The sequence below is a fragment of the Leptosomus discolor genome, chromosome 16 (assembly GCF_034619465.1).
Source record: "Leptosomus discolor isolate bLepDis1 chromosome 16, bLepDis1.hap2, whole genome shotgun sequence".
Classification (NCBI taxonomy): Eukaryota; Metazoa; Chordata; class Aves; order Leptosomiformes; family Leptosomidae; genus Leptosomus; species Leptosomus discolor.
Genome location: NC_141406.1, coordinates 4,640,691 through 4,661,971, shown reverse-complemented (window position 1 = coordinate 4,661,971; position 21,281 = coordinate 4,640,691). Strand labels below are relative to the sequence as shown.

Below are 21,281 nucleotides of genomic sequence, written 5' to 3'. Positions count from 1 at the left end.
AAATATAGCTGAGCTGGGTACATAGGGGAATGTTGTCATCTCCAATGGATTAATTAAATTGTATCAATTTGTACTATTTATTCAGAGCTTCCTCTAGTCATCTGTTCTGCATGTATGTAGAACACAGATCTGGTTACTTTCTAGGCTTTGCTGATACTTTTTCAATGAAATAAGACCTTACGTTCAGCAGACGATTACTTATAAGCCAGTTTTGGTCATCATTCATAACAAGATTTAGAAGAAAGAAATAATACTGTTTTAAAAATGAAACCCGATCATTAAATTTGAATGAAAAGAATCAGAATGAGAACTTAGAAAGAGTTCAAATTCATCAGAGAATTGAAACGTTTATTGCATTTCCATCATGTTCTACACTTCCCAGTAAGGCAGATAAATGTCTTTGTTGTGGTTTGTTGCTAACACTCACCAGTTCAGACACTGTGGTGACTAGTCTCACTATTAGAACCTGTGTGATTTGGTGCCTCATCTGTAACTGTAAGGATTTTTTAAAAATTTTTTTTTTTAATAATTCTGTTATGTGTGGCGTTTTTTCTAATAACCAGCATTAAAGGGCTTTTTCAGGCAGAAGGTGCTGTGGCAGGATGGTAATGAGACCGTAGCTGATGAGCCTAAACAAGTTTCCTTTGTTTCCTGCAGGTCTCTTAACATGGACTTTGAGAATCAAGACAAAGAGAAAGACAATAGCAGCACAGCTGGGTCTTTTAATGGCAACAGCACCAATAACAGTAAGGGTTATCTTTACTCCTTCTCTCTTTCCTCACTTCAGCATGCTGCATCTTCTTTTGCTTCATCTGTCTGTGTCCACGTGTTTCAGCTACGTGTGTTGTAGATCCACCTGATACAGTGGAACTGTTTTGTCTAGGCACTTGCCGTCTTGCTGTGCACGAGTACTGCTATCTAGTTCATGCCTGTGGAAGCGAAGTTTAAAACATCAATGTAACATTGTCATAATGCATAAAAATTGTATGCTGCACAATTTGTCAGGTTTTACTGGAAATGGAAACAGCTTTACTTTCAAAAAAAACCACCACACAGTTACAAGAAGGCAGTGTAATTTCTTTTTGTCTGGAGTTTGTCACTGTGACGTATTAGCCAGTCCGTAAGCAATGAGAGATCTCATGGTATGCTGACAAGTCCGTACGGATGATCCAGCTTTGTCAATAGAGAAATTGAAGTGTAGAGTTCACATGGCTTTGGGCCACTCATTTATAATGGACAACAAAATATATGTCTATATACAATCTATTCAGAGTGGAGATGAACATGTCAGCTCCTACGTGGTGATTGTCCCCTCTGTAATCTATAAATAGGTTCCAGGCAGCTTGGCCATTTGAGATGCGCTGTTTTGCGGGTAAAAAGATGTATGTGAACAGTTAGAGTGGAATGTGTTGTAGACAATGTGCTGTAAATTCACACCTGAGTTTAACTTACAGCAATTTATGTGGCTGTATTCTGTGAGTAGGCTCTTGAATGAATAGTTTCTGCAAGTTTAGAAGACAGGAGTGAGGTATGTGCAGCCCTGGGCACAAAACCCTGAATGCTAAGGCTGCTTTGTTTAAAGTAAGAAATATAGCTTCAAAATTATAAATTAAATAACATATGTTATGTTCTATGTGGCTTTTGCTTGCTTTGCCTTTTTTTTTTTTTCATATAGACTCTTGGAATTGACATAGTTGTGAGAGCAGTGCTTCTGTTCACAGCACAGCAGAGAGGTTGCTGTGCTTGGTGATTCAGCAATGAACAGTTGAGGCTTTTGGCATCTGGGAAGTAAGAGAAGACAGTCTGGGGCTGGGGAGCGAGCGCATTAAGGGGATTAGCTGTCAAAACGATCAGAAATGAAATGAAGAACTTTGACATTTAACGCTACAGGCACTAATTCCTGTATGCCAAAGTAGTTTGCAGTATGTAATTTCGGGGGGTTTGTTTTGTTTTGTTTTTTTTTTCCCCTTGGGAAGTTGAAGGGCATGTGAATATATAAATGTTCTTTCTGAAAGTAGGAAGAACTAGATCTGTCACAGATTAGGACAAGGAATTTCTGTGTCTTTGCACTGTCATCACTGGACTATCTGTATTGTACTTTACCCTTTTGTACCAGACCTCAGTAACATAGAAATCCCAAGGGACTGAGTTCTTCTGCTTTTTATTTTTAAAATTTATTGTGCTACTTATGTTTAAGAATAATAGGTCTGTAACCTGAACTGATAAATGACCATACAATGCAAGTGTCATGGCTTCTATGCACATTGTTTAACTTATCTTTAATGAAAATGGTTAACTACTTATGACAGATACTAAGTTGTAGCGAGTGTATTTCATGTGTGTTTGAGGTTTTTCAACATAGTCGGGTGCATTGGTAACTACGGGTTGTGTAGGTAACCTGTTATTTAGACAACTTGCCACTCTTCCACGGGGAAAAAGTAAAATAGACACATTCTCACACACAAACAATGTGTTTACTTGCATGTGTATGTCTCCGCATACGTGCGTACAGACGTGTGTGCAGATACTCTGCTTGATAACCTAAAAGCTTATCCTTGAAATCCTGGAACTGGTAAAACCCTCCTTCATGCAGCAGTGTCTAATTATTTGGGGATAACATAGTGATGTTAAGCTGGTTTTAGATCTCGTCAAGGGCTGAGTCTTGTATTAATTTTTCATTGGAGACGTTTTGGGTTGTTCTTATCAAGTGACTACTTCAGATCTTACCTGTTATTTTAATGTTCTACAAGTGTGTCTCGTATTTTTATTTGGGTTACTACTTATGGCTTCTCCCCCGCATACACTCATGACCAAACGTAAACACAGCTACAGAGACTGGTTAAGTAATAGAATTTGCAGGGATATGTGGGCTTTTCAAAGCCTGATCTTCTCAATTTTGTTAGTAATTCTAAAAACTCACGATAAAATATAGTACCGAATGTCCAGTCCCATTATTAATATCCCTAGTAGTCACACTGCATGGCTGAGCTGGGGGAAATAATCAGAATAAAATACTTCAGTATCTCCACAGTGTTTAAAATTGCTTCCAGCTATAAAATGTGAGCACGATTTTTTGTTGGATTTTAGCATAAAAGGCAATTATAGTGCACGCTGAACTGAGTTGGTAGTTTCATACACAGGTAAAAGACTTGGGTGGTTTTTTTTGAAAACTGCCCTTTATTGTTAGGCTTGATGTTATCTGGTGATTGCAATCAGTGATTCAATTTAAGTGCATGGTGGCCTTCACCCAAGTGGAATTTGAAGCTGCGGCACCCCTTGCATGAGCTCACCCAGCCTAACGCTGTCTGCAGCTCTGCCGTTGGTCAGGCTCTTTACCTCGTGCTGAGAGGGTCAGTAAAGCTGTCATATGCTCTGCTCAACATGGTTATGTTGCTCAGTGTAAAATGAAGCAAACACATAATTACTGCATGATTCCTAATCCCTAAATGACGTTAATTCTTGAAATTTGTTACTCATTCTATCGATATGGCACCAGAAAAAATTCACACATTTTCTTCCCGCTTTCAGTTTTTGGATTCTGCAAAACAGGGCCGTTGCTGTACGCACCCACCCCTGCGACCGTGCGGTTCAGCTGGCGTGTTTTTGCACATACTGCTGGGCTTGGCTATGGCAGTGCACGAGGACCTTGGAGTAAACGCCTGTTGCACCAGCACGGCAATGGAATATATTGTCAGAGTCCTCAGCTGGGTTGGTGAGGACAGGCTGTCAATGTGTGGGTGGTAAGAAATAGCCTGAGTTAAGTGTCACTTTCTTTCTTCTGCAGGTATTCAAACCATTGACTCTACCCAGGCGTTGTTCCTGCCGATCGGAGCGTCTGTGTCTCTCCTAGTTATGTTCTTCTTCTTTGATTCAGTTCAAGTTGTCTTTACAATATGCACAGCAGGTGACTAAGTTTTCTTCTCTTTATAAGAATCGGAATAGAACAGAAAGCATGGATGTAATTAGATATTGTTGATAGGAATTATAATACATGTTGTAGTATGTTTAAAAAAACCCAACTCATCAGGTTTCACAGTTGTATTTTCATGTCTTTGTAGCTATTAATAAAGTGACAAGTATTATTTGAGAAGTATTTTCCACTTAGAGATTTCCTAAACCTACTTGTTTATAAAGCAGTGCTCAGAACTGTACATGGTATTTCATCATTCAGGTACTTTGCAGGATCATAGCATAACTCTGGAGATCCTATCCAGAGACTTCTTTTCCTAGTTTAATTTTGTTTTTTGCTTTTATGCAGTTTTCCTTTGTTTCAGGAGTACTTCTGGTCTCACTAGCATTTTGAGTATTACTCTTTTGCACTGCTTGAATTTGGAACAGAAATGAAACTGTTGTCCACACATCAATTGCAAGTCCTCTGATCCTGTTTATTATTGTTTATATTTTGTCATTTAAGTAAATACCAGGGCTTTGATTTTTTGAAAACTTTGGCCTTTTGATCTTTTTGTAGTTCTTTGAGACCAGCTGCTGTTCAGGGTAGTAAGATTCTTCCTACTGCTCCAACTATGCAGCAGCTTTTAAAAATTGTTCTCCTCAGTCCACATACTGAGTCTGTGAAGATTATTAAACCCCTAAATACCTCTCATCCTCTCCTGCTTCATGTGTATTTAAGGCAGGCTTTTTCCTTCGCGATCTAAGTCCTGAGCTGTGCATCCTCTCCAGCTCTTAAACAGAGCTGATGTTGATGGGTGAAATCTAAATCTCTGTTCTTGACCTGAGTCTTGAGATTCCTACCTCAAATTCTGGAGGCACAGTCCTGTAGAGGTCTGTTCAGTACTGCTTTTATAACTTTGATCTATAACTTTCCCATTAAAAATAAATTATTACTTCAGATAAATTCTACTATATGCTAGGTACTAGGGCAATATATGTACACACATAAATGTAAGGTATTATAAGAGAAGATTTATGACAAAAGACAACTTTTGTCAAGCTTATTGGTCTATTTATTTCCAGAATGACCTTGACATTTATAACTTCATTTGTAACATTTGTGGTGTGTAATTAGCTGATATTGTTGGGTCAGTTGGGGCTTGTTGCAGGTTTAGAGGATCGGGTCTGTTTGGATCAGTGCCCTTGGGTATCTTTATTCTTGAACCTGTTTTTATGATACTTTTGTGCTTTCCCTTGCTCTTGCATCAGAGGATGTCACTAAGCACAGGGGACTGTGGCCCTAGAAGCTCTACAGTGCAAAGCTTTGTTAGAGGCCATGCAGCAGGATGCGGGCCCTGCCAGCCTTGGGAACTGTGAGACTTGGTCCCTCTGTCCCCTGAAGCGCAAGCAGTGCTATTTTACATCCTCTTTTTGTAGATTTTTAGAGGCTGATGTGGGAGGACTTGTAAATTATAGCCGATGTCTGGTTTCTTAAACCCCTTTTAAATCTTCCTTGCACCAAGGTTTGCCTTTCAGGGAAGAGTCAGGAGCAAGGGTAGGTACGGCACACAGCCCAGGGCCAGGACCAGCCGCTAAGCAGAGGGCAGAGCTGCAGAGCTGGCATGTTGCCTGCAGACAGGAGTTAAGCCGATTGAATAATAGGAATTGAGACTAGAGGGAAGATAAAACTTATGACTGGAAGCCTGGATAGTCAAGAAGGAGCTTGAGAGTGGGTACTCATGGGCACTGGGCATTGGTGTGATGGCATCTGAATTCTCATACGCTCTGAATGGGCCCAGCTCTGCGGTGGCAGCGGTTGGGGACACCAGGACAGGAGGCACAGGGTTCCCTGCTGAGAGCTGGAGGGGAGGACGGGGAAGGAGAGGTTCCAAGGGCAAAGAGGGGCGGTCTGGGGTGAGGGAGGGTCAGTCCCGCTGTGGTGAAAAGGGAGCAGGGCAGGCAGGCAGCGAGGCGTGCAGGACTTGGGGCAACTGGGGCACGGGTTTTGCTGCGTAGTGGTCTTTGCCAAGCACCTCCGAAAAGATTCAACATATATGGAGTTGCCACGTTCTTCATTCTTTCCCTATCCATTCTGCTTGGTTTTCTCTTCTCTGAAATACCGATAGAACTGTGAGTGTCTGCATAGTGACACTTTTAAATAAATTTTTTTAATGAATTGCTTTTTTTTGTTTTTAAAAAAATCTTATTCCTGCCAGAAAGAGCAGAATTGAGGGAAAGTTATGGTTTGACCAAACCAATTTCTTCTCTCCAGTTGGCTTAAGCTGTGTACTGAAGAGAATGTTTGATTCCTTCCCGTTGTCTTCATTTGAGAAGAGGAAAAAAAAAAAATCCCTTTTAAAAACCGACAACAACCACCCCAATTTTTTAAAGAATGAGTGGAAGACAACACAAAGATGATTTGCAGCATGCAGAAAATGTTGAGCGACTCCTCCATTTTTATTTCAGTCTGTTCTTGCTACCACAGTTGTGGATGTGTGCTGCTGACATGAATGTGTCTCCTTGCCCTCATGCTTCAGCCTTTGAAACAGTCCTCAGTTCAAATTCATAGTAATAGTAGTGAAAATAGTGTTGCTATTTTTCAAAAAAACTGGAAGGAAAAATGGTTAGAAATACCAGCAGTTACTAAATGTTTTTACAAATGTGTGGGTGGGGTAAGTATGCTTTTTTAAAAAGAAAATGTTTATGGAAACAGTCTATTTGGATATTTATGTATTTTTATCATCCTGGTTTCAAAAACTTAAAGCACTTCGTATTTTAAAAAATTTAAGTTGCTGGCTACTGCATATAACTTAAAATAAGTTGTACTGTGTTTCAGTAGTGATTAAAGGGGGTTGAGTGAGATGAGGGAAAAAACCCTGACTATCTGAGTTAAAAAGTGGAAAAAACCCTTTATTATGCTGGCTTAGTCTGTGTCACATGTTGAAGAATTTTGAAAGAATCTCACAACCAATTTGTAGTAAGTTCTTTCATTTTATTGGACTCTCAGAATATTTGAGAACTATTTTTCTTGCTGACATGATCATGAATAGCTTTAAGACTTTTTTTTTTTTTTAAAGGTTTGGGGATGGGGCGTTGCATTCCTTTGAGAGCATTTGTTTTGGTTGAAGTTTGCAAGCATACTGACAATAGAAGTGCTGCAGAAAACCTTGGAGCCTTTAGCTGCTCTTGCTTTAATAATGCTGCAGCTTATGATAACAGGACAGTGTTGCAAGAGCTTTTTCAAATTGGAGAAGCTTGTTTGTGTACTGTAGAAATTAGGTCTGAATGAACTAATAGTACCTTCTCTTCTTTTTCTAGTCCTTGCAACAATAGCTTTCGCTTTCCTTCTGCTCCCGATGTGCCAGTACTTAACACGGCCTTGTTCACCTCAAAACAAGTAAGGACTTGAGAATTCTTTTGCTCCTCTTTGTGTATGTTGTATTTATTTCTTTTAATAAGAATTCTTTAATGGAGTCTTTGGTTACAAGCGTTAACCTCAGGGCTTCAGGGCTGATGTTTGTGCATACTTTTTTTGCAACACCATGTTTCCACTTTGAAACTAGGAAGCATAATTTCTGCAAGTCACGCACGCTTGCCAGCCTGGGAGGTGTGGTACCATTGCAGGGGACTAGATTTCCCGACGCTGGTTTTTAAGAAGTTTGGCTTATTTTGGCTGAGATTTCAGAATTTGGGATTTGGTATTAGATGTTAATGTTTGACTGTGGATTTGAATGCTAGCTCTTTCAAAGACTGTACTTAGACTGGTGAAAATTACAGTTGTTAATGTCATGTTTTGAAACATTTTATTTTTTTACCTTGCGACTGGAGTTCATGTTGCAAAAAGCACTGTCTTAGGTGGTTCCAGGAGTAGCATTTACGGGAACAGTTTCAAGGGAGGTGCCAGGATTTACAGGGTTTATTCCATCTCTCTAGTTCAGGCCTTACACACATCATCTGAATGTGAGGAAAGCTTTTGTTTTGTTGCTGTTTTTTTGGTACCTATTTGTGGCAAAGGAACTTCCCTTCAGTTGTTCTTGGCATCTTTCATCAGCAGTTGAGCCTTGTTCCAGCAGTGTCCATTTTCTGTTCTTTAAATGGAAACATAAAGTCTTCTAGCTAATGTTTATATGTTGTTCCTAGGATTTCGTTTGGCTGCTGCGGGCGTTTCACTGCTGCTGAGTTGCTCTCATTTTCTCTGTCTGTGATGCTTGTCCTTATCTGGGTCCTAACCGGCCACTGGCTCCTTATGGACGGTGAGTATGTGAATGAAGGGATTTTACTGCTGTTTTGTGCCTGTTCTGACACCTCCAGTCACCTGGTGATGGTTGGTGAAATTTGCTAATATTAATGGCTTGCTGAGTTGTAATATTGTGTGGTAGACTCCCTGAAAACAACCGCTGTCAGGAACATGCCAGGGTAGTGTTTGGGACACCTGTTTTTCTGGTTTGTAAAAGCTTCCAAGGAAGTGCCAGAACACTCATGAAAGATATTCTGCATCTGTGTGGTGTGGGGTGAATCGTCAGTTTTAGTTAAAGATGTGTGGAGACAGTGGTTGTTTATGAATCATAACTTGATCTTAACAATCTGGTTAATTTTTGTTGTGCATCTTGTTGGTTTTTGGTTCAGATGATCAAATAATTTGTTGTGAGACAGTTCACAGTAGCTGGTTGTCTTTGATCTCTTTGATGCTTGCCAGTTAGGATGGTGAGATGGGTGAAGCTGGCAGGCATCCAGTTGGCTTGAAGGTGTGATTTATTTTTTTTTTTCATGGTGGTTGAACTGAATTCACAGCTTACTGTTCCGAAAAAAAAGCTTTCCTCTTCCCCTCCTGCCTTCCAAATCTCTTGTGCTAGCCCTGGCACTCATTTAATCACATGGTAAACTGATTCAGCTCACTAGAATGGCAGCGTGCTATTTTTTTGCCAGGCTATTTTTCTGCTGCTGCTGTGAGATGAATTGGATTATTGTGCAGTCAGGTATGTGCTAAATTTGGCAAAAGGTAAGAGGCAGCATGATGGGATCTGAGAGGCTGGAGTGGATATGACAGCAAAGGGATGAAGAGGTGGCCAGGAGCAGGACCTCTGCTTCTCAGCGGTGTCAGGCAGCTAAATTGGCTTAGGACACCTCATGAAATGGCACCCTGAGGTTGTGATTGCTTAAGGAAAAATAGCTGGGACAACATTATCTGCCCTTGAGATTGTTTGTTGCAGTGGAAAAGATACACCCCATCAGCTTTCCAGCTCCTCCTAAATAACAGGGGGCAGAAAGTCCTTAGCACTGAAACCTCTCGTGACACCTTGATTATTTCTTGTGTATATAGGTGTTGTGTTTCATTCATGCTTTTTGCTGCATTTAAAACTTCCACCTGTTGTATGTTAGGGAATACCTTTTAAAGATACCCAGAAACTAAATGCAAAAGTGCAGGTGAGGTTTGGTTTGTGTTAAGCAGAGTAGCCCACCATGAAATCAAGGATGATTTTTGATCTGCAGTAGCTTCAAAGCTGAGCGGAGTGTCAGATGTGGATTTGGGCAAAATCTGAAAAGACTTGTCTACACTGAGTTATCAACAGAAACATTTACTTAAAAATAGCTATTTTTGTGAGTGCTTCAGTCTGCAATAGAGGGCTTTGAGGAAATTGGTCTGCAGAGTACTGAACTACTGGTGCAGAGTGGTTTCTGGGGTTTATTTCTCTTGGTGGTTGTTTATGATGTACTGAATTGTGTTGATACTGTCTAGCTTTGGAATATTTTGTGTAGTTTGTATTAAGGGAGCTTGAACTACATAGGTAAGCCTCCTGTCGTTTGCTCAAATCCAATTAAATCAACGTTTGTCAGTGACATTCAATAGGGAACAGCATTTATTGACCTTCATCAGGGAAGCAGACTGCAGTTTGACTCCTCACACTGTACTGCTGCAAGTGGGATCGCATCATCTGTGCCTTTAGCCTTTGCTTTTCTGAATACTTGAGACCCCAATTAATCTTGTTTGTAGGGAAATGTGGGCTGTAAGTACTGCTCGGTAATATATGCAAGTGGAGCACTGGCTCGTCCTTAAGCCAGCGCCTGCCGGCTGCTGGGTGTGCTGTGATCTGACTCCTCCTCCCTGTTCGCACAGCGACGATCTGCTGTTTCGCTGTGGGCAGAAAATGAAACAGATGTTGTGAACGTGCTTCCCATCGCCTGGGCCGGCGGCGGGAGGGAGAAGTGGGGCAGGCGTTTCTCCTTAATGCACCTCAATTTTTGTGTGTATGGTTTGTTGTTGTGCAGTTAATTCTCTCCTTATGAGAGACTATTTCTGCTTTAGAGCTGAGTAAAAAGGAGGGGAAATACTTGATGGTAATTTCCAGTCCTGACAAAATCGAGGTATGGCAGTTCCTGCCAGAACAGTCTTCATTGCTCAAATACTACAATTCCCCTGTCAGTACAGTAGCTGGTTGAACCGTTTCTAAAGCCAGAGACATTTTACAGGATAGAATGAGCAGATATTATCTCCAGGGGGTTGTTCTGGCATGTGATGATGTGCATTTATAGGTCTTGAAATGCCTATTTCTCAGAGTGGATTGTTTGATGACAGAATCATCGAGGATGGTCACTGTCCTCTGGTAAAGCCTGGTTAAAAGCTTTCCTAAAGAATGGACGTAGCTGGAGATGTACTACAGGAATGCTGTAGATGTATATGCAGTGTCTGTTGGTAGCTACAGAGTGATCCGAACCATCAGGGATACCCCCGGCACCGCTGCACACCTGAACTGCTGCAGCAGTCGGGCAGAGGCTACTTCATGACACGTGTTCTTATTCCTATGCTTTAAAATAGACTTTGAGAGTTTTATGGGAACATGATTAGATCAGAACTTCAGTACCTGTTTTCTTTCAAAGGTCGGCTGTGGCCTGTGGGGGATGTTCAAGCTTTGCCAGCTTGCATAATGCTTTGTAAACCAGACACCACACCACCAGCATCTCGGTGGTTTCATCTGTTCTGGACACAGTAGTGCAGTAGAGCTGAAAAAGACGCTGTATCCAGAGTCTAATCACATATGCAAGAATATTCTTAATGCTCAGAATATCCTTATTCTGTAAGGAGTGTGCTTGCCGGGACTGCAAAGTTAATTGGTTCTGTTAATTGAAGGTTAACTCTTTCAGTTCTTTCTTATTCAGCTTCACCAACGCATTGTCCAGCACTTCCAACCCAGAGCCACCATTTCTGTGGCTACCTCTCTTCCCCTCTCTTTCTCTCTCTCTCTTTTTAAAATAATTTGGAGTATAGTTCAATGGAGATCTGCCTTATACAGTTTGTCAACACCATCTGTGAGCTTGAATATGGATGATTTTGTTTCTTATATGATTTCAAGATTTTTTAATTGGGAAAGGACGCTGCCTTCCGTTTAGAGAAGCCTGTTGGTGGTTTGACTGCACTTTAGCCTTTAGTAGCCCTGCTTGCTCTCGGGCATTCTTGCTTCCCTTCTGGTTTTAAAATTTACCAATACGTCCTAAAGCAGTTGCAGAACGGCACAGTTGTTGGCGTGTGGATTTCACTGTCATCTAAAGGGCTCTTTTCCCATCTCCTTTTCTACTCGGTATTTGGTCAGTGTGATAACAGCGTCTTGCACGTGGGCCTGCGTTCACTTCGGTGATAGAGAACTGAAGCGTGTGAACAACAGATAAAACTTCACACTGGTTAAAATATTTCCACTTCTAGTTACTTATAACCTAGAAATCCTCTCCTAAATATAGGCTCGCTTGAGTTATTATTAACATTGGCTTTAGAGAAACCTCTTTGATTTAAGACAGACTGTTCCCTTGTATTTGCTCTTCTGCCAGAGGAAGTCTGTAACTGAGGGCTATGTTGAATTACTGAATGCAGTTCTTTTTCTCGCTGCTTTGCTGTGTCAAATTCTTTAAACCTCAGTAATTTGCTTACATTTTATAGCTAGTTACAGTCATGCGGCATGATTTAGGGTACGTTTTTGTCCGAGTAATCCCATTACTTTGTTAAAACTGGCAGCTGTGACACTTGGTGTTGTGCTAAGCTTGTCAATTCTCAAAAGATAAGGTGGGTTTGGCAAAGTCACTGCTGGGATGCAGTCCCTGGCGCTCAAGCAGCCACGCTGGCAGGCATTTGGTGGCACTTTCTTCCCTTGAATCTGTATGGAAATGTTTCCTTAGTGTTTTGATGGAAGAACTCCACATCTTTCGGGTGAAATGCAAGCGTGAGGTCATTTCACAGTGGCATAATTACAGCGTGAGAATCTGAAGGTTAACTTGTAAATTTTGGCCTAGTCAAGTTGTCGCACTGGTCGGCATAGATGTAATGACTCCCTTTCCCTGCGGTTTCAGTTGGTCAAAATGGGATTACAACTTTTTACGTTTTCTGTGTCATGTTAGACAAACACATTTTGTTTACAAATGTCTGCATACTTAGGTGTAATCTGGTCCCAACAGGGCTTAATTATTCCTTGTAAATATACTGATATCGTAGATGAAACTTGATTTACTTTTTAATTTTACGTTTTTATTTTGAGTATCTCTCTAGGGATTTACTTGTAGCCAGTTGAAATATATCAATTGCCAGTTGAGTATCTTTGGTAGCTACGGCTAGGCCTAAAGAAACAAGAAATCACACAAATGTGAAGACTCGGATTTTTTTTTTTTTTTTTTTTTTTTTTTTTTTTTTTTTTTAGTGTAACATCTTAGTGTTCTACCCTGACAAAGTTCCCCTTGGAACAGAACTAATGTCTGAGCTGCGGCATGTCGTTCAGCTTGTTGATCGGGCTGAAAACTCACCCTTGGGAGAAGGGTTAGGAAAAGACTTGCCCATTTTTTTCCCCGTTGGTAGGCAGGCTTTCATGAAGATTTTTGTTACTGGGAAGTCCCTGTATATCTAAACAATAGTATTTCATAGTTTGCGTTTGGGCAGTCTTACACAGTCTTGCCCAAGCAGAAGGTTGGTTTGAGTGGGTTTTTGTCACATCATGTTCTAAACATGTCACATAACCATGCTATTTCTGAATTAACAGTCAAGGAATTTATTTATTTTATGCATTTACTAGAAAACCTCCTAGTATTATAAAAGCAGAGGTTAAACATAAACCTTTGGGGCACAAAGAGTTCGAAGTTTGTTTTTTGCTTCTGTTTTTAACTGGGTAGTCAGCATTTCACAGGGAGATAAGAGTCTCTAGGGCACAAGACATGAAAACACTTCTTTGTGGTGGGCAGTGGAAGTGGAGTGGATTGGGCAGTCGTGCCTGCAGAGGGATTTCTGCTTCCATGGGGGCGTGTTCGCCGTTGGCTACTGAATGTATTTTGACTTTTCTTAACTCTGGTAAGAAGAATTTCACCATCTGGCAATAGTGGACAGTCATCTAGTGCATGCAGTGCTGCAGAGGTACAAACAGAGGCTTCTTTGGGGTGTTTTTTTGGGGGGAGGTATTGGTTTGGGGTTGTTTTGTTTTGTTTTGTTTTCTATTTTTAATGAACTAATTATGTGCTTGCATTTTGTAGCTCTGGCCATGGGCCTGTGTGTTGCAATGATAGCCTTTGTTCGGCTGCCGAGCCTGAAGGTTTCCTGCTTGCTACTCTCTGGGTTACTAATTTATGATGTCTTTTGGGTAAGTGTTTTGTTTGGTTTTGCTAAAACTGTTTTTATCCTTTGGATTTGTAATTGGCCTTGGGCCATTTTCACATGAGTCGTACTGGTATAAAGTTGATGAAATCTGGTGAAGCCAGAAGATCAGCTCTGTTGCTCCATTCTGAGACGTTAAAGTCTACAGCAGGATGCAGAAATGATTTCCTCACTCATTAGTTGGCAAAAGCAGAAACATGATTAGAATGTTTCATCTCTGGCATATTGTTTAAGAAAAGAAATTGGACCTCAAATTCTGAAAGCCTGGCTGAAGATCAGAACAAGCATTTCCAAGTAAACACAAAGCCTTATCCACGCTCGCACAGAGTACGCACGTGCCAACTTCTGATTAGCAGAAACAGGAATGCAAACTGATTTATAGCCAGTGAGGCTGGTGCAAAATCTTACTGCGCTTTTACAAGAAGCCTGACAGAACACATTTTGTAATACTGAAAGGATTTTGTTTTACCTTTGCGTAACACCGCGCACTGATCCGGAGAAGCGCCTGCTGACAGCTCTGGCAGCCAGTCCGCTTCCCAGTGTGATGAGCTGTAGCCTCAGAGCCTGTTGGAAACACGTGTTGCATCATTCCGCGTGTGATGAGCACCGCACTTACCTCTGTGCTGCTTTCAGGCTCTCTCATATTTTCGGTATCTTGTTAGCTGCCTTTATAATCCTGGACTACCTGCTTGCAGTCCGGGCAGATCCTTTGCCAAAGGATCTCAAGATACTGATTGATATCAGGATACCAAAAAGTACATTCCAGTTATTCTTGAGGATTATTAGTGTAAAAAACCCTTTATCTGAATTTTTGAAATACATTTTGCCTTTTATCGTATACACAACATATGTATATGGGAAGTTTGGACGATATCCTTTCTCCTCTTGAATAGGCAAAGCAAAAATACACGCAGTTTGAGTTGCTGTATAATTGCAGTTTGTAATTTCAGATGACTCCCTTGCTCCGTAGGTCTTTTTTTCTGCCTACATCTTTAACAGCAATGTTATGGTGAAAGTGGCCACACAACCGGCTGATAATCCTCTTGACGTTTTATCCCGGAAACTTCACCTGGGACCAAATGTGGGTAGAGATGTTCCCCGTCTGTCGCTGCCTGGTAAACTTGTATTTCCAAGGTAAAACCAGCACTTCTTTTCATGTATTATATAAGAATAATTTTCCCTCCCTGTACTTCGTAGTAGCACTGATTCTGTTGGGAAATATCAGCTTAGTTCCCTGTTTAGTCACTCCCTCTTCATGATAAAAGCTATGTAGTGAGCAGTGAGGATTGGACACTCCGCATTTGCTGACTCCTAGTGTGCAGAAATGATCCTAATCAGGTGAAAAGGTGCCCTGTTCAGAATGGGATGCGCCTCTGAACGTACCGGTCTGAGTTCCACTGCCGCTGTAGGATTTTTGACCGAATGTTTAAAAGCAGAAGACCTGAGGTTTGTCGTAGCATCAGAACAGTCTTGATTATTTGATTGGGAAGGCAGTTAGAAAGGACAGCTTACCGGGCAAGTGCTGTGTGGAGGGAGGTTATTCCACATCTCTCTGCTGCAGGGGTTCCTTGATGTCTCAGATGTTTAACCAGACGTGAGCAGGCCTGATTGGGCAGTAAGCGCCAGTGCGCCAGCAGTTCTGCCGGGGGTTCTGTTGGCATATTTATTCTTGTTTCTTTAGATGTTGGGATGCTGAAATTACAGTTTAGGAGTTGACGGTCTGCAATGATAAAAACAGAAATTATAATTTTGTCAACTTTGTGTGAACTTTATTTGGCTTCATTTTCATGAAAAATATATTGAATTTAAGGTAATGGGTTATTTTAGTTCTTCATCTAGTTGACAATTGGCTCTTTTCTGGGAATCTGGTGAGACTATAGTTTTCTGCGTGTTTTGTCTGAGTGAGGCCAGAGATCTGAGAAGTCCATACATTGCCTTATTGCCTTGTGTTAGAGGCGATCTGTGTACATGGGAATGACAGTGCAGTGTCTGTCGGTGTTAACCAAACAGATGAGAAAGGGGGCAGCTGGTACCGCCCATCAGCGCTTAGAAGAGAGAGGTGATTGAAATACTGAGTTGATGGATGGGTTTCGTTGAGTGAGCTAAGAGCAAAAGCAGCTTAACCACTGCTGGTAGAAACAAACTGCTTTGGAGCAACAGGTCATTTCTGTCAAAATGGGTACGTTTAGAACTGAGCTGAGGCGGTGGTGAAGTCACCAAGGAAAAAATGTTCAGTAGCCAGCATTTAGCGTCTACTGCATAGAAGTTTGCCGCTAGAAAGAAGGGATGCGCAAAACGAAGCTCAGAACCAAAGTGGAGGAGGCTAGAGCTTGTCACCTTGAGGTTTGGGCATGAATCCAATTGCAGTTGCTCTCTAGTTCCACAGGCAGCCACTTCTCCATGCTGGGGATCGGAGATATTGTGATGCCAGGTCTTCTGCTCTGCTTTGTCCTGCGTTACGATAACTACAAAAAGCAAGCCAACAGTGATTCCTGTGGTGCCCCAGGGCCAGGGAACATCTCTGGACGTATGCAGAAGGTCTCTTACTTTCACTGCACACTTATTGGATATTTTGTAGGTGAGTAATTAGTTTAATATGGATAGCTGCTTAGTGAGCAGAAGTGGGATTACTGTAGTAGGTTTAAAAGATGATGAAAGCAAGCATAAAGAGGCTTTGAGAGAACGCTTGGTTATGTTCCTTTTTAATCCTCCTCTCTTTGGGTTTCGTTGGCATGGTCTAGGGAGAAAAACCCTTCTACAGTCTTCTTTTTAAGAGGGTCTTTTTTGTTGTATTTTATTTAGAGGTTGAAAGAGATTAACAGTATTTTTGTTAGCAACTTTTTATACTTCGCTTTACTAGCGCAGAAGGTGTCGTAGCTCATACCTGTTTTATGGGAAAAACATGGGAGTTTCTAGCTGGATTATGCTGTGCAGGGGTACATCTGGGTAATTCGTCTAGAGGATTCCTGCATTTTTGTATTCTGCTGTTAATGCTTATGATGCTGTGACATTTGAGTACAAACAGAAAATCGCAAGTATCGCAGCTGGCATGCTGTTTGTAATTTGATGTACCGATCCCTCTGCTCCCTAACACAAACCAGATTTTTCCCTGAGGTCAGGACATGTGTGTGCACATCCTGACCTCCTGCAGTCCTCCCGAGGATGACGAGGAAAGATCGTTTCCTACCAGCAGCCTCCCTCCTCCCTCACCTTGTCTTTCCCCCTACATTCCCTTTCGGCGAGTATCCGGGAAAGTCGTTCCTGGTGTGTACAGTCCTTCCTCTCGGCCCCCTGTCCCTCAGGCTTGGGGCCTCAGACCGACAGTCTCGAGGTGCCAGCACTGGACTAGCACTCCAGTGTGGTGCGTTCGACTTCCTCCCCTTCGCCTTCTGTGGCGTTTTGAGTTATTCTTAGCTTAGTCTTTGAGATTCAAGGGGCTGAACACAGCCTAGGATTAAAACAGAATAATTTTTCCACAGTTTTGTTTGAGTCAGTTGTCTTCAGGGAGGGCAACGCACAGATAAGTCACTTTTCCACAGCCTGTCTGTCAGAATGGGAGGGAAGGGAGCCGCTTGTGGATGAAACGATGAGAACACCCATACACAACCTAGAGATATTTACAGTCACTTCTTTCTTTTACAGGTCTGTTAACTGCAACAGTAGCTTCTCGTATTCACCGGGCAGCCCAGCCTGCCCTGCTCTACTTGGTACCGTTCACTTTATTGCCGCTCCTCACCATGGCCTATTTAAAGGTAAGACAGGATTAAGCACTCGCAGCAGGAAGCTCTGGGGTCAGCTGGAAGCGGGTTCGGTGTTCGTGCAGGGGGCAGCAGCTCTCCTGAGGATGACACGTGTCCTCAGCAGCCCTGGCCCAGAACTGAGGTGCCGCTGCCGTTGGGGTGAATCTTCATTTTGGAGGGCTGAGTAGCCGAGAGATGCGTTCCTGAAATAGGAGATAATTTATGTGCATAAAGTACCCGTAATTATAAACTAACTAAATTCTGAAGTATTAAATGCTGTTTTAATTGAGTGAGTGAATTTGTCCTCGCCCAGCTGGTCATGAAAGAACGTGTGCACAAGGATCGAACAGAGATGGGAGAGGCAGATCCTTGGTTACCCCTTTCCAGTCACCTGTTCTGAACCGAAATTTTAAGCTGTAGCCTTTCCTGTTACAGGGCTGGTGTTGAAACACACATCTAGCACTCTGCAGAGTGGAGCGTGAGAAAGGGCAGAATTTTCCACCTGCATAAATATTTCCTTCCTATCAGAAACCCGTTTTGGGTAGACCTGCTACCCAAATAAGACGTTCTGGCCTGACAGGGAAAGAATTTAGTTTTTACTGTCTTTATTTTAATTTGCAAATAGATTTGCTGTAAGACATGCTTGCAATTATATATGCACTTTAAAATCTGAGTTCTGAGTGGGCTTTAAAGTTTCTGAGGGCGTGGTCCTTCTGCTGTTTTCCTGCCTAGGGCGATCTACGTCGCATGTGGTCTGAGCCTTTCCACTCCAAGTCCAGCAGCTCCCGTTTCCTGGAAGTATGATGGAACAGATAGAAAGTGACCTGAACTTCTGCCTTGGTCCTTTTCACTTTAACTTGTGGCTTTGTCGTTTCCTAAAGCTGGACTGGCTGGTACTTGGGAAGGTACCAATTACGGGACTTGTATGAAAGGACTTTGTGTTAAAAGGAGGAAAAGAAAAAAAAGCTAAGATCCTGGAGCTCCGTGTGACTCCGTATCTCCCCGCAGATGTGGAACTGGGGACCCTCTGTGCAACTGCAGCCACTTTCCTCTTTTCCTCACTCAGATGGATTAGTGCCAGACTATCACCTGTGTGAGAGAGGAAGAGACAGACTTGAAACTGAAAACGGCTTGGAGTCGTTCAAAAACTCGTGAACACTAAAAGAAAAAAACGGTTAAGCAAACTGAAGCTTCTTCAGAGAACCCCTCGTGGACATTGGGACCAGTTTCCTGCTGGACTTCGGTTTTGAAAAGAACTGAGACAGAAGGTCTTCTGTCACAATATTGGTTTTTTTTGATTTATTAAATATTTCCTGTGGTGTGAGGTTACTTATTAAATCCACAGACATTGAGTGACTTCTTGCAGTATACATATAAAAATTTGTTGTAACAAGTTACATTTCCACCCAGATGTCATGTTGCAGTGAAAAAGGGCACGATTTTTATACATATATATATACACACATATAGATATATATATGAATAAATAAAAAGGAAAACCTGCTAAGATCATGCTATGTAGCAGACAGGGGCTTGCTGTAATTTTTAGCATGTAGAGCAGTTTACTATGGCTTTCTTGTATATGGATCTACAATGAGCTGCTGTTTTTTTTTCCCCCTCCTACAACTGAACCTGCAGTTTAAAACCCAGTGTAGTATTTGTACTGATCGTACTGATGGACTTTAGGGGATATTTGATTTTGATCAATGTAGCAAACTAGGGAAGAAAAAAGTTCAAACCCAACCCTGTTCGTTTGAGGGGGGAGGGGGTGGGGGGTCTTGTTTTCTTTTTTTGTTTTCTTTTGTTTTTAATTTTCATTTTTTACAAACAGCTCCCTTGCAGGTTTTTAGTAGTTCCTTCTTGACCCAGTGCATGTATTATAGCAGCAATTGTCTTTGTGCTTTCCGATCATAGTAATGTATCACTTGTAAATACATTTTTTCTATTTTCTATTTTTTTGTATTTTTTGCATTTTGTTTCATTAGTGTGCTGTATTTTTTCCATGCCCCTGCCCCTTTAAAAAAAAAAAAAAAAAAGGAAAAAAGAAAAAGAAAACGAAAACTGTCCTTTACTGTTGTGACTGGTTGGAGTTTGTGTGTTGACTGCTTTGTACCTGTGGCCTGTTAAAATGTGGATTTTATTTTTTTTACTTTAAACCAGCAGTTCCTGTTCTGTTGTTTTATTGACTGAAGGGCTTCCTTGAGGTAACCAGAACTTTTTTCCGTCAAAATCTCTGCCAAATCGGGTTTGGGGAACTCTCCTGAAAGCTCGTAGCTCTCGTGAGTTTGATAGATGCCGGTAACAGTTGACTGGAAGGAGAAGAGGAGCGTTTAAGGATGGATCTGACTGAGCGGTAACGGTGCTCTGGGGCACGGATTCCTTATGACAGGTAAGAGCTTCGCTGCACCAGCTGACCCCTTCCCTTCTGCGCTGTCAGATGTCCCCAGCCAAGCCTCTCCAGCACGGCAGAAGGTTTTGTCCCGCCACGTGTGTCCTGTCACTAACTGCTGCCCTCCTGTTCTCAGGCACGTCTGCCCGGCTCGCAGGCGGAGGGGCTGCCGGGGCCGCACCCCATCTCCGGCGGCGGGACAGCTGAAGCCGGGTAAGAGCCGCGCGGCCCTGCCGGGGGCTCCAAGATCTGGCACGTGGGGGGGGGGGCGGGTGTGGCAGGGGGAGGGTGTGACTTGATTTATTCAGTTTTTAGATTTTTTTTTTTCCCCTGTTTCGTCTCCTTCACTTAGTTGAAAGCATTTCCTCTAGCATGTGCCTGCAATGCTCATCGTCAGGTAACTGTCACTTTTTAATGAAGTAAGTAGTTTTTCGTTAACGATCTGCCTTTACTGTTCATAGCAGGTGTCAGGTCCCAGACTCGCAGGCAGCCTGGGCCAAAAGAAAGGCATCGGTTATCGGCTACACACCTAACTGAAGGTGAATAAAATATTGCTGAGGATATTCAAAGAGAGAAAAAAAGACACTTTTTTGTTGTTTGGGGTTTTTTTCCCCCAGAGGTTCTAAGCAGGGGAATAACATCTTTAGATTCAGTTTGCTTTATCTTCCCAGCCCTTCTGCCTGCCTGATAGCAGTGCACATCTCGGGAGTTCCCTCCTGCCTTTGCCATGAAAATAAAAGGTCTGTCTCTGCTTGGCAGTGGCATTTTTTAGTCCCTGCCAGGAAAGCATGCCATTGAATGACTTTCTACACTTAAAAGGCATTCTGGGAAAAATTCTAGAAGTGCTAAGTGACAAATGCTTAGTAATAATTAATGAGCTTTCCAGAAAAATCTTGGCCTTCCTTTTTGAGCTTTGCCCTCCTGCACAGTGTGACGTCCTGACTTGCACCACGGTAAGAGGCTGAGCTGTAACTGCAAGAGGTTGTTTGTGAAACCCTGAATTTTGTGGTGGCCCTGCACCCACCGGGTGCGCAGTCTGCCCTGGGAGGGGTTTGCTGCCCCTCCAGTGCGGAGCGGCAGCCGCCACCTGCGGGCGGAGGATTCTGGTGCTCTGCAGAGGTTAACTGCAGCGTCGCTGCTCTCCATGCAGAGCCGTGACACCTGCAGAGGGAAGAGCATTCTCCTACGGCTGGTGAGCTGGAGCTGTCAGAGCTTTGTCCCGCAGCTCTCCTGTCTAGAACAACCTCAGCATTCAGGGGGATTAGAAACAGCTTCCCACCCCGCTGCTCAGCTGCTGGGCCCTCTGGGCAGACGCACCTCTTGTCCTTGTCTCTCCAGTCTGGCTGACTACGCGTCTTCTCAGCTTGAGGGTGAAACTGTACAAGCTGCTTCGGGTCCTTTGGATTTCCGGAGGCCACCGGGGGCCTAGCGTTCCCTGTCCCTGTGGGGTCTGGCATGGTTGTTCCTCCCTTCTTGGTTTAACGTTTTGTTGAACTCCTTAGTAAACTACTTGACACAAAGTCCTGCAGTGAGATTGCCAAACCACCTGCCCTTCTGAAAAGTTGTCATGAAAAAATATTTTAATACTTGCTTGACTACCGTAAGCCATCTTGGAGGAAGGTAGAAGGATACTGGTAAAAAA

The 21,281-nt window shown here is 42.5% G+C and overlaps 1 protein-coding gene across 1 annotated transcript in view; it reads left to right on the top strand.

Annotated features, from left to right (window-relative positions):
• Positions 1 to 19,311, top strand: part of SPPL3 (signal peptide peptidase like 3) — a 59,452-nt gene extending 40,141 nt beyond the window's left edge. The window contains exons 3-11 of the mRNA XM_086474147.1: positions 658 to 746; positions 3,785 to 3,904; positions 7,210 to 7,288; positions 8,032 to 8,144; positions 13,390 to 13,496; positions 14,481 to 14,644; positions 15,889 to 16,088; positions 17,153 to 17,262; positions 17,983 to 19,311. Coding sequence (XP_086330273.1) covers positions 658 to 746; positions 3,785 to 3,904; positions 7,210 to 7,288; positions 8,032 to 8,144; positions 13,390 to 13,496; positions 14,481 to 14,644; positions 15,889 to 16,088; positions 17,153 to 17,262; positions 17,983 to 18,054 — 1,054 coding nt within the window. The 3' untranslated portion in view covers positions 18,055 to 19,311. The remainder of the gene's footprint in view (positions 1 to 657; positions 747 to 3,784; positions 3,905 to 7,209; positions 7,289 to 8,031; positions 8,145 to 13,389; positions 13,497 to 14,480; positions 14,645 to 15,888; positions 16,089 to 17,152; positions 17,263 to 17,982) is intronic.
• The last annotated feature ends 1,970 nt before the right edge of the window (positions 19,312 to 21,281 follow it).